Source organism: Protopterus annectens, chromosome 14.part0 (assembly GCF_019279795.1).
Source record: "Protopterus annectens isolate FY-2018-M chromosome 14.part0, PAN1.0, whole genome shotgun sequence".
Lineage (NCBI taxonomy): Eukaryota > Metazoa > Chordata > Ceratodontiformes > Protopteridae > Protopterus > Protopterus annectens.
The window spans coordinates 727,300,649-727,319,290 of NC_056748.1; the positions used below are offsets into that span (position 1 = coordinate 727,300,649).

At 40.5% G+C, this 18,642-nt stretch overlaps 1 protein-coding gene across 3 annotated transcripts in view; it reads left to right on the forward strand.

The window, feature by feature from the left end:
• The window catches only part of LOC122789199 (solute carrier family 22 member 15-like), a 1,485,835-nt gene that overhangs the window by 474,222 nt on the left and 992,971 nt on the right, over positions 1-18,642 (forward strand). For all 3 annotated transcript variants that reach the window (XM_044056469.1, XM_044056468.1, XR_006362790.1), the window contains exon 6: positions 7,296-7,517. In XM_044056469.1, coding sequence (XP_043912404.1) covers positions 7,296-7,517 — 222 coding nt within the window. The remainder of the gene's footprint in view (positions 1-7,295; positions 7,518-18,642) is intronic.

Genomic DNA, 18,642 nt, shown 5'->3' on the forward strand with positions numbered 1-18,642 from the left:
ATGAAGAGGCTGGGCAAAAAGGTTTATACTGCTGCCACTTTATCATTTTAGGACATCCGCTACCAGACTCGTATGACCAGTTATGTTTTGGCCCTCCTTTCTCAGGTTTCCAAATTGGTTTCTGACCTTTCTGACTCTGAGGGGATAGCTTCTGTCTTTTCACTGTTGGGCTCTACCTCTCAAGTTGCTTGCCACTCTATCAAATGCAGCTACCATGCATCTGATACCTCCTCCAGGATTGCTGCCTTTGGTTCTATCATGAGGCGTTACTCTTGGCTTCATCTTCAGGCTTTGCCTGATGGCGTTAAGGCCAGACTGTTGGATGCTCCTTTGGATGATAAAAATCTTTTTGGTGTTGCTGCTGCTGGATTTGAAGTCTCTCCAGGATAAGGGTGAGGCTTTGCAGGAGTTGAAACATATTTTTGTTTCTCCTATTCCTATGTTTCAGAAGAATTACCCTTCCAAATCTGCTTTTGTTCATAGGCAGACTCACCCCCTCTGCCTAAGGGAAAAAAGGGTTCTAGATGAGTGCTTCCTGCTAAGTCTACTCAAACCCCTATGTCCCAGAAAACCTGCTTTTCAGAATAAGCTGGGTTCCATTTGACAGTTTTTCCCCTTTCTCTTGGTCAGATTCCTCTATCCCTCTATCTTTCCCTGTCTCTCCAAAATTTGTTAAAGATCACTACAGACTCTTAGGTTCTGTCCATCATCCGCCAAGGATATTTTATGGTTTGGAAATCCCTTCCTCCCTCTTTAGACATATGTCAACCTCCTTGAGAACAAATTCCCCTTTTCCCAGAGGTGCTGCATTATCTTTTGATCCAGGGCACTATTCAAGCTGTGCCTGCCCAGGTAGTAGCGAGGGTTTTTTATTCCAGAATGTTTTCGGTTCCCACAGAAGAGGGCACATGGAGACCAATTCTGGACCTTTCCCAGCTCCACACTTTTCTCAAGATTCCTTCCTTTCGAATGTTGTCTTTTCAGATTCTCTCTACCTCTTCTTCTACCCCAGGCTTTTTTGGTCTCTTTATATCTCAAGGATGCTTGCACTCGTATCTTTACTGATCCTCTTTTCAGGAAATTTTTACACTTCTCTGTTTCTTCCTTGCATTTTCAGTTCTCTGTTTTGCCCTTTGGCCTCTCTACTGTCCAAAGGGTATTCACTATATATATTTTATTTTATTTTTTTATTTTTATTTTACATTTGTTGACCGGGCTAGTCTAGCTGGATATATGTCCATTTTCAGTAGAGGCCCGGGGAGATAAGCTCCAAACAGTTCATATAAAATTCACATCTGCAGAAGTACATTTTTAAAATGCAAATACATTCACCGTAAAGAAAAAAAAAATTTAGGTGGTCACGCATTTATAAAGTATAAAAAAATGCAAAATATTTGACTAGATACAATTACTAATGAAGTTACAATTAAATGTTCAGAAAGAATAATAGCTAAAAAGTACAGTATAAATGTAGATAAAGGAAGATAGAAAGTAAAATGGAGTAGCAGTTGAGTAATACATCTAGTAGTAAAACATGTCACTTTTTTGAGAATACAGTAATAAGTAAGAGTATGATGGAGAGGTAGAATAGTAGTTGTTAAGATGAAATTGTTGCAGAGATGAGAAGGTAAGGTTGAATCAAGTAACAAGAGCATGTTGGTCAGTCAGGTTTAGTACAGGGGCACATCCAATGTGTTTTGAGGAAGAGCTTAAGTTTATTTTTAAACAGAGTAATAGAGGAAAGCGTGGAAAGTTCAGAGGGGAGTAGGTTCCAGGTTTTTCCAACAGTATTAGCGAAGAGAGAGTCTCCAGCTCTATTGTTTGATTTATTGATATTTACAAAAAGTTTTTGTGAAGATCTTAGAGACTTCAGGTTATAGTAGGGGTGAATAAGGTTAGATAGGATGGGTGTCTTGGCAGGTTGATAAAGTATTTTATGGGCGATGGCAAGTTGATTAAATTTCAGTTGCTGCAGTTCAAGCCACCCTAGATACTTTAGATTAGTACAGTGGTGTGTTCTGTAAGGGTTACCTATGGCAAACCTGGCTATATTATTGTAGGAGTTTTCTAGTTTCTTAAGGTTATTTTTAGACAGATTAGTAAATATGGGTGAGGCATAAAGAAGGGTAGAGATTGGATGGGTGTGAGCAATAGTTATTCTAGTTGCAGGAGTGAGGAAGGGTTTGATCCTATAAAGAGAGCCTATTTTTTATTAGTAGTTTTCAAAGTGTTGTTGATATGGGTGTCAAAGTTAAGGTTGTTGACTATACTGATACCTAGCAGTTTGGTAGTAAGATCTTGGGATATAAGAGTACCATTATTGGATGTTACAGTGAAGTCTATTGGGGGAGATTTACTGGTAGGTATAAAAAAGAGAAGTTTAGTTTTTTTAGGGTTTAGTAAGAGACAGCGTTTTGTAAACCATAGTTCTACAGAGTTAAATACGTCTTGTGTATGGGAGTGAAGTTCAGATACAGAAGTGGCTGAGCATATAAAAGTAGAGTCATCAGTGCATTGCATACATGTAGCTTGGGGAGCTACTTGGTGAAGGTCATTGATGAATATAGAAAACAGGAGAGGGCCCAGTATGGACCCTTGAGGGACACCAATATTAACGGGTAGATGGGTAGAAAGAATGGTTTTCCAGAGCACAGTTTGATGTCTGTAATTTAAGTAGAACTGGAACCATTTTATAGCTAGTATGTCAAGTGACAGAGATTTGAGAATGTTTGAGTATATTGTGAATTTACCATGTCGAAAGCCTTGGACAGGTCAATGAAAAGTGCAGAGGAAAGCATGTTAAGGTTACAGTTTATGTTGATGGTGTCTATAAAGGAGAGGAGGGCAGTAGTAGTGCTATGGGAAGGTCTGAATCCATGATGGGAGTTGGAAAGCAGGTTATTATGGAGAAGGTGGTCTAGCAATTGCCTGTGGCTACATCTTTCCATAATATTAGATAAAGGAGAAAGTAGGGCCTATGGGGGACGATAGTTGGAGAGTTCAGTGGAGTCTCCCCCTTTGTGAAGGGGAATAATATGAGAGACTTTCCAAAGTTTGGGGATATATCCTTCAGTGATGGTTCTATTGATGAGAATGGAGATGGGGTAAGCAATAGATTTGACTGGTAACTGTAAGTATTCTGTGGGTAGTTGGTCAGCAGAGGGATTGCATGGTTTGAGTTTTCGGATAAGGGTGAGAATGAATGCTGTTGGGACAGGTTGGAAGAGAAGTGGAGGTGGTGGGTTAGAGTCAGAATTAGATGTAGTTAAGTTTTGAGGAGAGAGCTGACTGGCAAGAGTTTGAATTGCTTTGGTGAAAAAGGTATTAAAGGCATTAGCAGTTTGTTTGGGATTGTCCTTGTCAGTGCCTTGTGGGTTAGGTGTGATAGACTGACCGGGATGTAATAATTGATTACTACTTGCCCAGAACTTTTGTGGTTTATTATGATGGGTCTGTTGAGATTGTAGGTAATATTTTTGTTTATCGGACAGTATAGCTTTTTTTGTTTCATTTCTTAGTTGTTTGTAGTTTTGGAGGTCAGCAGGGTTTTTAGTTAAGCCTGATTTATTCCAGTATTTATTTCTAAGATGGATTTTTTGCTTAGTTTCCTTAGAAAGCCAAGGAGCGGATTTAGTTCTTATCCTAATAGAGCGGGTAGGAGCATGGTGATTGAGTATGGTTAGGAAACTAGCATTAAAGTAATCAACAGCTTCATCTAGAGAAAGGTGTTTTAAGGGGGACCAATTACATGCTCCAAGTTCACTTAGGAATAGATCCAAGTTGAAGTTTTTCTTGGTTCTAATTGTCCTAAATATGGGTTGAATGGGTAGATTGGTTTTGAGCCTGATAATGTAGGTTAGTGAATGGTCGCTTATGTCATCAGGGAGGGTTCCAGATTCATAAGTCTGGGGTTGATTATTAATGAGTATCCAATCTAAGGTGCTTTCTTTCTTATTAGTCTTGTTTATTCTAGTAGGAGAGGTAGTAGTTTGGGTAAACCCGTAGAGATTAATATGGCTAGTAGGGTAGTTGTTGCAACATTTCCAATCAATGTTAAAATCACCTAAGATTATGGTTTCTTGGGGAAGATTTTGAGATAACCAGCAGAGGATGTTTTCAATGGTAGTAATGTTATTGCCTGGAGGAACATAGATGCAGATAATAAAGATAGATTTGACTGAGTTTAGCTGAAGCTTGGTAATAAGTATCTCAGCATTAGAGTCCTGAGGAGGTTTTTGGTTGAAGATGGTTATTTGAAGATCAGATTTGAATAGAACTGCTACTCCACCCCCTTTTTTGGCTACACGGTCAAAACGTAAGATGTTGTAACCAGCTGGGATAACTTCATTGTCTTTAGTTACAGGTTTTAACCAAGTTTCTGTTAGACAAATAATATCAAAGGAGTGGAGTTCCAAGAGAGCATGGATTTGTGTTATTTTATTATTAATGCTACGTATGTTGAGGTGAGCTATTAAGAGTGAGTTAAGTGTTTTTTAAGTAGGTGGATGGCAGAGAGGTTTGGGTTGATGAGTTGAGTGGTGGCGGAGGTGTTTGGACCAGGGTTTGGGTGAATATCTCCATCCTTTAGGGAGAGGAGTAGTGTTAGATATCTAGTATTAGTATATTTACTGAGAAGAAATGGATATCTCCTGTTATTAGGGAAGTTATATCTAATGTGGGCTGTCCTGTGGTATTTAGGTAGTAGATAGCTGGGTTTGGAAGTAATGTTGAAATGGTCAGTGTGAGAGGCTAGTGAAGAAGAGGTAGATTGTTTAGTAGGGTAGAGAAAGTGTGAATATATTGGGTGCTCATAGGTTAGCAGGTATGCTAGAGTTAAAGGAGGTAGAAGTGTGAGTATGAGTAACCTCTGTAAGAGGACTGGGGTGGAGGGTTTATTCATTGCCCTGGTAGATATAATTTATTACTATAGGTACAGAGGTAAAGTAGGTGTGGTAAGGAAAGGCAAAAGGGTGTGGTGGGAGACATAGGAAGTGGTGGAAGAAAGGCAGGAAAATAGAGAAGATTGATTAATGGAAGTGTGATGGTGATTGGTGGAATGGAGAAGGGGTGTGGTTCGATGGGTATAAGAGTAGGAAAAAAACAGCAGCAATAAACCGACTAATGCTCCACAAAAAGAATAAATCCACGAACATGCAAGCTAGTAATGCAAACTTTTTATTCCATAAAGCGCTTTTCGTCTGGCTGGATAGCTAGACTTCTTCAGATGCAATTAAATATTTAAAACACAGTATATAACATGAACATCAGTCAGCTGATCTGCCCTACTAATTAGAACAGCTGATCAACACCAACCAATGCATATACATACCCTCACAGCCAAAGCCAAAATGCCTTAAATACACACACCATGAATTATATCTACTTCTAGATAAATTAATTAAAACCTACTAACATATTTATTAATTTAAATAATAATTTATATATATATATATATATATATATATATATTCTAAAAAACATTCTAAAAAACATTCTAAAAACTTATAAAATACTTAATATACTATATGAAAAGTATAGAAGTCAAAAAACATACCTATAAATGAGTTTCTGACTTTAATTATGTACATACTCTTCTATCAAATGAGCAGGTAATAGGGATTTCCAGAACGCTCTGAATAGCTCCACATGGGTGGCGTAGTTGCATTAAGCCGTTTCGGCTAGAATAGCGCTAAAACACTTGAAATTGGACGATGCACCAATATTTCAGTAATGAAATTGCAGGAACAAGTGTTCGCTTGCAAAGCAAAATAGTGTAAAACCCAACAGAACGCTCAGACTAGCCCCACATGGGTGGCGCAGTTTCCAATATCCGAGTAGGCTACAATCACACTACTAACGTGGAGTAGGACAAACCACAGACTTATCAGTTATGCAATGCAGGAATAAAGATTAGCTCCACGTGGGTGGCGCAGTTTCCAATAGCCGTGTAGGCTACAATCACAGTACTAACATGGAGTATATAATGTGTGTGTGTGTGTGTGTATGTATGTATATATATATATATATATATATATATCTCTCTCTCTCTCTCTATATATATATATATATATATATATATATATATATATGTATATATATATATATATATATATATATATATATATATATATGTATATATATATATATATATATATATATCTGTGTATCTCTATATATATATTTTTATATACACACACACACACACACACACACACACACACACACACACACACACACACACACACACACACACACACACACACACACGAGTCAAAGTGGGACAAGTCCAGACCCTACAACTGGATCTACTGCAGGCTTTTCCTCTGAGTGAGCATGCTGGCGAAGGCAGGTCTTTAACCCTCTCTGCCAGCAGAGTTTGCCAAATGTTATAATTTGTGTATTTACAATGACCAGTCCTCACAGATCTGCTGCTTAGTCACAAACATATTTAGAAACAACAGTACTCACCACATTTGCCATAATGAAATACTGTACATTTGTCAGATTTCTGCCATATCTGCTGTGCTTTTTCCTCTGTAGCTTGTATTAGGTGTACTTGGTCTTTTGATATATAACCTTTGTTGGCACAGAACTATTTGGGCAAAAGATTGAAGGGTGATTTGGTGTAGTTTTAGTACTGAATATCTTGCTTCTCTAACTGTATTACTTTGAAATTTCTTGTGCCATCATTTTAGCCAAAGAATGTGTTGCCTTTCTTTCTTTCTTGCATCTTACTGATGTTAAAAGCTTCACCTTTTCCTTGCGTAGCTGTGGTACAATGATGCACATTCTGTGTTACAGAAATGTTACTGTTAAAGGATAATGATTTCAAGTTTTTGTGTGTAGTAAAAGGTTGGTTGCATTTTCTTTTTCGAGGGAGTGGTAAATATGTATGTAGCAGACCGTTTGTCAGCTTATCTTACTTATCCATAGTAATAAATCTCAGAGGGAGGAGGGTACCATTAAATGGACTACATTTACTTTTGATGGCATTCTTGAAGAGTGGCATCCTGCTATGTATGACCATATTTCAAATTATAAAATTTTTTCTGTTGTATTGTGAATGTACCCATTAACATGATAAGTGGACATTGTATTTATAAAGCGTACCCACATAAGAGATGATAATTTCCAAATAAATAAATGTGTATGCAATCAGTTGAGTACACAGTAAAAATGCAGCAAAATGGGATATTTTTGCTGGTTGTTTCTTTGCCACAACAGAGAAGTATTGTAGTGTGTTTTACAATATGTGATGGTGCAGGAGACATTTCAAGTTGGTTTCTTGCTTCCAGAATGCTTCCAGAATCTCCAAGGTGGTTGTACGCTCAAGGGAATACTGAAAAAGCAGAGAAACTACTGCAGTACTTTGCCCTCAGAAATGGAAATGAAAGATCAGCTATTAAACTGAAACCATGTGCTGGAACAGAGAAAACCAATGAATCATCTCGTGGTGTCTTGGATATAGTAAAAAATCCAGTCCTCCGTTGGAGGACTGTCATCTTGATGTATGTCTGGTAAGTGATATAAACAAGATACTCTAAAGCGGCATATTTAATTTTACCTTGTAAAACAGAGCAACGCTTCAGTTCCAGTATTATTGTTCCTGTTAAAGGAATCAGAACTGGATGATAAAAACAGAGGAAACTATTTTGAGCCCTGATGGTGTCTCATGCTGTAGAGTGCTTTGTAGAATATGATTGGTGCATTCTGCTTTTATCCTGTGGAAGTGTTTCCTTGGCAATGTTAAAAAGCATCTTTCACTCATTTATCCATTTTTACATGGTTTGCAACTTTTTTTTTTTTTTTTTTTTTTTTTTTTTTTGAAAATGTTTTGAGTTTTAAGTTTTAGAAAAGCTTTTTAAAATTATCAAATTTTCCTATGCTTAAAGTGGGATATTTCTTGGTGAAATGTGAGGTTTTGCAGGACAAATCACACCCTTAGCTAGTATTACAAAAGGTTAATAATGTTTACTTTATTAGAAACAGAGTCTCTCTTGTGTACATTTCCTTCCTTTTATCACTGTTGCAATGTTCTAACACTGGTGGATTAACCTGCTGGTGGTAACCTGACAATGTTACTGATATTTTTGATGTTCTTCCTGTTTTACTGTTGCAGTCATCACACTTTGAGGGCTACCTGCAGGCAGATAACCAGTCGGCCCGAATAACAGAGACTTAGCATTTCTGTGTCGGATGCTGTCTCTCCAGGACTGACATCAGGTCATCAGGGGTATAAAAACAGGCAGCCAACGGTATTACATCAGTCTTTCTTGCTGAGGAGCCCGAAGCAGAAGCAGTTCGCAAGTGCCGGTTGGCCGCTACCTGAGTTTTTGTTTACGAATTGAATTATCCTGAAGTCTTCTAAAGCTAAGTACCCCGTTGGGGATCCTTTTTTCTTGTTCTAACCGATGTCAGAAAAAGTTAATAATTGTCTTGCCTGTGGAATGCAAATACCACACTGAGATTTCATTCTTAATGCGTCGTCTAGTTAGTCCCAGACCACGACGTACCTCGCTGTCAGTTTTGTGCCTTGTTCAACGCCCGAACCATTCATTGTCTGACCCTTATTGTCGCTAAATACTTTCGTTCTCGATCACCATATTCCAAAATGGCTTCGGTAAGCCATCCAACTTCCGATATTCCAAAATAACGTAAGGATAAAGACAGAGACAGACCGCACAGGTTCAAAGCTGCCAACGACACTTCCGTTAAGCTAGTCGCCAGTTCGCCGGTTCTCAGTGAGGCGCTTTCGCAGCCCCTGATGCCCGCTTCAGTGGATTTGCAGGCCTCTACCGAGACCCGTTCGGAGCCTGGTATGCTGCAAGACTCATCTTCGACTATGGAACCTACGGATGTCTCTACATTGGATGGGTCCGGAGCTGCTGAGCAGGCACCGGCTTCTCAGGAAGTTCTTTGCACTACCAATGTTTGACGCAAACTGACTACTTTAGTTCTGTCTAAAACTGAGTTTCTAAGGCCAAGAGTATACGCTACGCCTAAAAAACAGACAACCAAAGCACCTGCTCCCTTGCCACAAAATAAAATGTTTAGAATGGCAGAAGACCTTATTATGCTGATTAGGGGAAGTCAGCCTTCCCCTGCTGAGAGAGAGGGACCAATCCCCAGCAGCTTCAACAGACCAAGAGTCCGACTCTGAGGTATCTGATTATGAAGACATGCCCTTTTCTGCTTATCAGGATTCAGATGCAGAGGAATCCATTCCCTTTCCGTCTCCTCCAGATGATTTTTCTTTTGGTGAAACCTTACATACTTTAAGAGAGCATTTCCACTGGGAATGCCAAGACTATCCTTAGTCCAAAAAGAGACTAAGAGAATTTCTAGATTTGCCACAACACAGGTCTTTAGCAATACCCCCCCAGTCCTGAAAGTTGTTGATGATGTCTTTATGGAATCCAGTTTTATTCCTGATACTTTACCCCCTGCCCCTAGGAAACCAGACAAGTACTACAGAGTACCTGAATCTCACAATTTTTTTTCAGAAATCATACTGCTGACCCAGAGATCATTTCCCAGGGGCCTAAAGGTATCAAGGAAAATACAGCTAAGAATCCCACCCCTTCGGTCAGGGATTCCAAAGCTTGGACAGATCGAGTAAGAAAGTATATACCTCTGCAACTCTTGCCATTAGGGCTTTGAATTGTCAGTTTCACATGCTGAAGTACCAACAACATATTGTGGAACTTAAGCAAAAAATAGCTTTACAGATTGTGCAGAAAATAAAGAATTGCATGAGCTTATGCATTCTGCAAGCCTAGTCAGCAAGCATACATTGCAGTATGGCTTTGACACCCTAGAAGCATCTTGCAGGGCAGCAGTCACTGGTTCTCTGCTGAGAAGGCATGCTTGGCTTAAGGAGCAGACCTTGCCAGATCATGTCAAATCAAAGTTATTAGATGCTCCTTTGAACAAGGACAGTCTGTTTGGCACCAAAGCAGAAGAGGTTCTTAAAAAGATAGAAGAAAAAGCTAAATCTATGCAGACAGTCAAATAATTCTTGCAAGTACAGCCTCCTAGATTCAGTAAGCATTGCCCCTCAAAGCATTGGTGCTTTCCAGCCCCATGAAGGCCATCTCAAACTAGACCCAGGGGAAACAGACCCCCCCCCCCAGACTACAGTCTCGGGGTATGCAGAGATCTAAGCAATGGAGTGCCTCCACCTCTAAAGCAGGGAGTGCTAAACCACCCCCTTATGGAAAGCCCAATGACTTCTCAACTCCACTCCTCACCTCTGCCCAACTTCTTGTGCCCCTAGGAGGAAAACTTGCCCTTAATGCAAAAAAATGGATTTCCATCACCAATGACCGATGAGTCCTCAACATTGTATCCCAGGGGTACAAATATTACATTATCAATTCTCTGCACTTCCCTTTGGCTTATCTACTGCTCCCAGAGTATTCACAAAATGCCTGGCTCCAGCCATTGCTTACTGCAGACAGAGAAATATTCAAATTTACCCTTACTTGGACGACTGCCTGATTCAGGCAGACAGTCAGGAAATGCTGTTGCAGCACCTGACATTTGTAAAAAACCATTTAACCTCCCTGGGGTACACCATCAATGAAAATAAATCAAAACTAGTCCCCAGTCAAAAGATTGTATTCCTGGGAGCAAGCTTGGGCACAGCATCCCAGATGGCATTCCTCACTCCAGAAAAACAAGCTTATCTGACAGACTATTTTACTCAAATGGCCACCAGAACCCAGCAATCCACAAGGAAAATCCTGCAGGCCCTAGGGTTCATGGCCTCATGCATCCTACTAATTCCATATGCCAGACTGCATATGAAGAAACTTCAGTGGTACTTAAAAAGTCTTTGGTGCCAACATTCTCAGGACCTGGAAACTATCATTCCTGTAATACCCTGTCTAAGGACAGAGTTTCTTTGGTGGGCAGCAGCATGCAACCACAACAAGGGACTGCCCTTTACTCAACCCCATGCCGGCCAGACCGTAACCACAGATGCATCAGGCTATGCCTGGGGGCACACATGGATGGCAAGTGCATTCAGGGCTACTGGGGCCCAAGTCAAATTCATCTGCACATCAACCAAAAAGGGATGCTAGCTGTGCAGCACGCTCTGACAGCTTTCAGATCCCTACTCTCACCAGGACACCTACAAATAAAAACAGACAACACCACAGCTATGTGGTTTATCAACAAGCAGGAGGGAATCCAGTCTTAAATTCACAGATACACCAAAAAAAAGGAGTCAGAAGGTGAAGCAGCAATCAGTTTTAATCCATCAGCTCTGTCCTGGTACCTCGGCAGTTCGCCTTCAATGGGACACAATTACACAACTGAGCATCCTCTTTTTATATATTCATGAATAGAACAATTAATCAATTAATTAACCCATCAAACAATTTTCAACCATTTTTAACCCTGTCAACCCTGTGACAAAACAAACTCTAATAAACTTTAAAAAATGCAACTACAAATGTACTAACTTAATCAAATTCAAGTAATACATCTCACACATTTTTTTGTATATATATATATATATATATATCACATATTTTTCAATATATACCTTATCAACTAATTAGCATAAATAAGCATAAAAATGCAATTTCTGATAACATACAAACCTTAGACAGATTCAAATTATACTAAATTTCAAATAACATATACTTGTATTATATATTAATAAATCTTAATAATGCACAATAGGAAAATACAAATGCAAATACAAATATGAATAAATTAAATAAATTTCATCCATATTCTAAATTCATTCCAATAGGAAATAATGTGTGATACCCTATAATCATCCTTTGTTCTAACTTATTCAAGGCTGCTTTAAAATTACCTGTGCAAAGATGAGGTCTAGCAAGTACACTAAATCTAAAACTTCCAATATTGCCACTATGTGTATTACAAAAATGTGTGGCTACTGGACTCTCCATATTACCCCTCCTAATGTCACTCAAATGTTTTAGAATACGAATCTTAACCTTTCTAGTGGTTTGACCTATGTACCACATGGGTGGGGAACAGTCATATCCTAAAATATACACTACACCAGAAGACATGCAATCAAATCTCTCAAAAGCCAGATATTTCTTTCCATTAATTTTAACTCCATGCAGGTTACTGATTTTGTCACAAACAGAACAACGACCACAACTATACATCCCAACATTTCTGTCAACCGAAAACTCAATTTCCTATTTAATATTTCCCTTAAATTAGGGTACCTTTTATAGGAAAAAGTAATGTGCTTGGGAAAAAGATGGCCAACTATTGAATCCTCACATACTACATGCCACAACCCTCTTATTATTTCCTCCATTATATCGGAAAAAATCGAATATCTAGACACAAAGAATATTTTATCTAATTCAGATTTAGTATCAAAATTATTACTATGCCCATATCTATTTCTTCTTGGTGTCTGAATTCTACACAATTTCCTTTTTATGTCTAAGAGCTGGTTATGGTCATAACCTCGAACTAATAATCTATCCATAGTTGCATCACAAACATCTTCCCAAAGTGAATGGTCTGAGGTGTTTCTCACAACCCTTTTCATCTCTCCTTCTGGTAAAGCCTTGATTAGATGTGGAGGATGCATGCTACTAGCATGCAAAAAATTATTGACCGATGTAGATTTCCTAAAAGGTTTAAATTGAATCAAACCATCAGTACCAATATAAAATTCCACATCCAAAAAAGAAATTTCAAATGGTGACGTATGTGCTACAAATTTTAACCCATGATGATTGTGATTTAAATCATCCAAGAACTGACTGAACAAAGACATCTCACCCCTACAAATAAAAATTAAATCATCTATATAACGCCTAAAAAATACAACATTCCGAACAAAAAAAGCATTCTGAAACATAAATTCTTTCTCAAATTCACCCATATAGATTACTGCATATGTGGGTGCAAATGCAACACCCATCCCAGGGGTACAAATATTACATTATCAATTCTCTGCACTTCCCTTTGGCTTATCTACTGCTCCCAGAGTATTCACAAAATGCCTGGCTCCAGCCATTGCTTACTGCAGACAGAGAAATATTCAAATTTACCCTTACTTAGACGACTGCCTGATTCAGGCAGACAGTCAGGAAATGCTGTTGCAGCACCTGACATTTGTAAAAAACCATTTAACCTCCCTGGGGTACACCATCAATGAAAATAAATCAAAACTAATCCCCAGTCAAAAGATTGTATTCCTGGGAGCAAGCTTGGGCACAGCATCCCAGATGGCATTCCTCACTCCAGAAAAACAAGCCTATCTGACAGACTATTTTACTCAAATGGCCACCAGAACCCAGCAATCCACAAGGAAAATCCTGCAGGCCCTAGGATTCATGGCCTCATGCATCCTACTAATTCCATATGCCAGACTGCATATGAAGAAACTTCAGTGGTACTTAAAAAGTCTTTGGTGCCAACATTCTCAGGACCTGGAAACTGTCATTCCTGTAATACCCTGTCTAAGGACAGAGTTTCTTTGGTGGGCAGCAGCATGCAACCACAACAAGGGACTGCCCTTTACTCAACCCCATGCCGGCCAGACCGTAACCACAGATGCATCAGGCTATGCCTGGGGGCACACATGGATGGCAAGTGCATTCAGGGCTACTGGGGCCCAAGTCAAATTCATCTGCTCATCAACCAAAAAGAGATGCTAGCTGTGCAGCACGCTCTGACAGCTTTCAGATCCCTACTCTCACCAGGACACCTACAAATAAAAACAGACAACACCACAGCTATGTGGTTTATCAACAAGCAGGAGGGAATCCAGTCTTACCCCACTCTACAGGCTAGCCATGGTCCTGTGGAACATGGTCTTGGACATGCAGGTCCATCTGTAAGCTCAATTCCTGCCAGGCAAACAAAACTCACTGGCAGACGACTTAAGCAAAAATCTCCTAGACCCACATGAGTGGCAACTAGAGCCCAGCACCTTCAACCTTCTGATTCAGAAATGGGGGACACCAGAGGTGGATTTCTTTGCCTCCCCCTGCAATCACCAGCACAGCAGATTCTGCACCAGGACACCTCACAGCAGGGCCTGGAAAGTGGATGCCCTGTCCTTCCAGTGGGTAAATCTCTCAGTCTATGCCTTTCCCCCTCTGCCTCTTCTCTCAAGAGTATTGCTCAAGGTAAGACAGGACAGACCAAGGACAAACCTGATTGCCCAGGACTGGCCACGCCAGCACTGGTACTCACTCCTAAGAAGCTTGTCACCACTGCCACCTACACCAGAACCCAACCCTGCTCTCTCAGCAGAGGGGACAGATCTTGCATCCGCAACTGCAAACCCTAAATCTTGCAGCCTGGCTTATTCCTTGAATTCTCCCCCGGTAACCAGCCTAAGCAAGCAGGTGCTGGACATCATTCTTGAAGCCAGAAGCTCCAGTACAAGGAAATCCTATGCTGATAACTGGAAAAGGTACTGCTCCTGGATTCAATCTAAAGGAGAGGACACAACTCTGCCCTCCCTGCCTCTAATCCTGGATTACTTAGGAGATCTACTCCATAGAGGCCTATCCTTCTCCTCCATTAAGATCCATGCCTCTGCCATTTTGACTCATTACAACACCAAGCCACCTCTCTTCTCTCACCCTCTCATGAAACAGTTCCTGAGAGGGGCAAACAACTTAATGCTGCCAATGAAAGCACCCACCCCTGCTTGGTACCTTAACTTTGTACTGGAAAAACTCACACTACCCCCCTTTGAGCCTGCAGCATCAACAGAGTTAAAATTCCTCTCTTGGAAAACAGCCTTGCTTCTGGCCATCACTTCAGCTAGAAGAGTTTCTGAGCTACAAGCACTTATGGCTGTGGAACCCTTCATTATTTTCCATACTGACAGGGTTTCCCTCAGGACTAATCTTTCATTTATGCCTAAAGTGGTGTCCTGTGTGGCTCTCAACCAGTCTATCCATTTGCCTACTTTCTTCTTGCTTCTTACCTACTTTCTTCCCTAATCCTCAGAATAAAGGGGAAAGGATCATGCACTCCATGGACCGTGCACAGACAGCTCGGATTCTACCTTGAAAAGACTAAGCCCTTCAGAAAATCTGACCAGTTACTATTCAACTTTGCAACAGGGGCAGATGGCAAGGCCATTTCAAAGCAAACTGTTTCCAAATGGATAGCACATTGCATCCATTTCTGCTACAAGCACTATGGGAAACCAACCTCTCAGGGGGTCGGAACACATTCCACTAAGGCAGCATCTACCTCTACAACATTTCTCAGGGGAGTTCCCTACCAGGGACATCCTGGAAGCTGCTACCAGGAGTTCTGTACGCACTTTCATCAAGCATTACCACCTGCTGGTCTTTTCTAAATCCAGGGCTGGTTTTGCAACAGCAGTCCTGCAAGGCATTCTAGCCATACCTAACTCTTCTTGACTGCCTCCACCCTTCTGCTTTGGGAATCTATCAGTGTGATGACTGCAGCAGTGAAACACGAGGAACATAGTATGGTTGTGTACACTTGCCATAAATGTAGATGTTAGAGTGTATTCACTTTTGCAGTCCTGGTTTCCCTCCCTCCAGCCCCCTGTTTTTTCTCTCTCTCTCTCTAAACTCTCTTTGCCTTTTACCCCCCCCCCCTTTCAGGGGTATTGACATTGGTATTTACTTTTCTACTGGTGGGGTTTTCCCCCACCATAACTTAGCTCCCTTTTTGGGGGCTCCTGACATTTGGGGCAAGAAAAACGGATGTAATGGCATCAGCTACCTATTTTTATACCCCTGACGTCAGTTCTGGAAGCGACAGCATCCAATGCAGAAGTACTAAGTCTCTAGTATTCGGGTCGACTGAGGGCTTACCTGCAGGCAGACAACCCAAGTGTGATGGCTGCAACAGTGAATACACTCTTAACATCTACATTTATGGTAAATGTACACAATTGTACTTTTTCTGCCATAGAATGTAATTGTCTTTCAGCTTTTCTCAGTTAGGGGTCGCCACAGTGTAGCTCCGGTCCGCTAATGATTGGCAGTGGATTTTCCTAGTGCCGAGTTGCCAGCCCGACCTTCAAAAAAGGCATACCCATTCACGCACCTATATGCATGTCTTTAAATGCCACTTGACCACAGGGAGGACATGCAGACTTCACACAGAAGGCATTTTAGCCGAGAATCAAATGGGAGAATCTTTTGCGGTGAGGCAGTAAGTTGTTTAAATTCAGTATTATCAATTCTTGCAACATTTAGAAAAAATAAAATATTTTTATCTTAAAACACTATGATACTTGCCATTTTTCCTACTTTATCTGGGATGCAGTTATCCCAATCAAGACTGTACTGCAGAAAGAGGGGACAAATGGAAATCCAATTTTAAAAAGGTTATATTAAGTGTTATGCACATACAATTTACTTAACCATTTACTTAACCTTTGAAACAGAGTAAGTTGCATTTCTAAAGTACTAAGGCTGTAGACTTTCTTGATGTGCTGCAGGGAATAATAAAAAAAAACATAACATTTTGCCATGCTTAGAAGAAGGCAGTGATGGCAGTAATCACTTCTTCACTCTGGATGCATGTGTCAACAACTGCCACCAAAGTCATTGCTTGACTATATAGAATGATCAGGCAACATACATTATTATCTTGCTTCCCTTTCATGTCTTTGCTGTTTTCCTTCTGTGGCTCAAATGATTAAAGACATGTCATCAGAGCTTGTAGGCAGTTATGTCTCTCATCAGTTAATAAATGTCCTTAACAGTAAATGAGTTTTGTCCTCAAGTAGAAGTCTGCGTAATTTTCTTATGATTTGATCTGTCTGTCTCATTCATTCTGTCCCTTTCCCCATCCATTCTGTAGGGTTGGGAGGGTGGCCTATTGGTTAAGGTGTTTGCCTTACAAACACAAGGTGCAGGGTTTGAGTCTCACAAGGGGATAATTGGCTAGGCTTAAAATGGCTCACAAGGGCAGTTAGCTTAGTACTAACCTATGAACCTCCTCACTTCTCCATTCTAGATTAAACTTCTGATGCTTAAAAGTGAATTGCAACCTATACCCAAAAAATGGAATCTGCAACTTCAGATAAGAAAAAAAAAAACTTAAGTTTTCATGCTAGAGGCAAAATTTCTTAAAACTTGGAATCTCTGTTAGTTAAGCCATATAAAATGAGTACTGTTATCCTTGGTGAGAGTAGCTGGGATCATACCATAGATAACTTGAGCGGTACGGTACTCGTGCAATAGATAAAGCATTTTAAGGGCCTCAAACATCTACCCTACACAGGCTAAAAGCCCTGTCCCTCTATTCAGTTTAATACAGACTCCTCAGAGGTGACCTCTGTCTGGCATACAAAACAATCTCAGACCCCGCCTTGATGGGACTGCTGCATATCTGCAAGTCAAGCTCCACTTGATTAACCTGCACACGTGACCTTAACCTGGTCTGACATCAATAGGACATGTTGGTGGGACAGATTTGTGTCCCAGAGACTCCCCCATCTTTGGAATAGACTTCCTTTCCATGTCAAGCAGAGTACCTCATTATCCCTTTTTAAGCGCAACCTGAATAACTGGATGGGAAATAGAACATACACCCCTGGGATTCCACCTTTGCCCTGCTGGACAGGGGCTTTGGGTGCTGACATGTCTAAACATGGGCTGAACTCTTGTCTAGGCTTATGAGGGCCTCAGGGCCAATAGCCTAGTAACTTCCTGTCATCTTATGAGTAGCCTCTGTCCATACTACAGGGGGCTGTCCTGGGATAAATTTTCTATTACTCATCCAGAGATCCAAGTTGAGCTTGAATATACACAGGGATGAGCTTTGTTTTATGTGGATATGGAGTCTGTTCCAGAGTAGTGGTACCTCTGCTAGATGTACCTGTCTCTCCAAATTGTTCAGTTGATGTTACAGAAGACATTTAGATCCCTAGACAGAGCATTTCATATGCCATATCACATGCTGATATGCAGTAGGTCCATTAGTGTTGAGTCGGTTGGATGCTTTGTATGCCATACACAGGTTAACTCTTAGCAGTCTGTATAAAGAGTACAGTGACTGGGCTTTAAGTCATTTCATGTAGGATATGTAGTTTAGGTCTTGTATCTTTTTACTAAGGTATTTCTTTGGGGTGTTCTGCTTTTCACTTGTCTGGACAGATCCATGTCAAAGGGAGCATTATACTCCATGACTGGCCTAATGAAGGCTGAATAAAAGGGGGGCAATGGCATCCCTAGATATAGGCACAGTCCCTTTGTTTATAAGTTGTGCAATATACATTGACTTTCTTACAACAGTGAAGAAGACATTTTGGTTGAAAGTTAGGTCACTGTCTGTATTTTGTAACAGTTATTTGCAATAAACCTTCCTGCAGGATAGCAGGTAATTTGGGGATTCAGTGACTGCCCCTAGCTTGCAGTCCTCTGCAAACTTAGTCATTCATTGAAGTATAAGCCAAACAGGAGAAGTCTAGCACTGAACCCTGGGGAACTGCATTAATGATTGATCTCTCTGTGGTGGGAACTTCCCCTATCTTGATCTCCCGTCTCCTGTTTCTGAGACAGCTAATTAATCCAGTGAGTATCACAGGGATGTTCTTCGTGTTTCATTGTTGCAGTCATCACATTTGGGTTATCCGCTTGCAGTAGCCCTCAGTCGGCCTGATTAACAAAGTCTTGG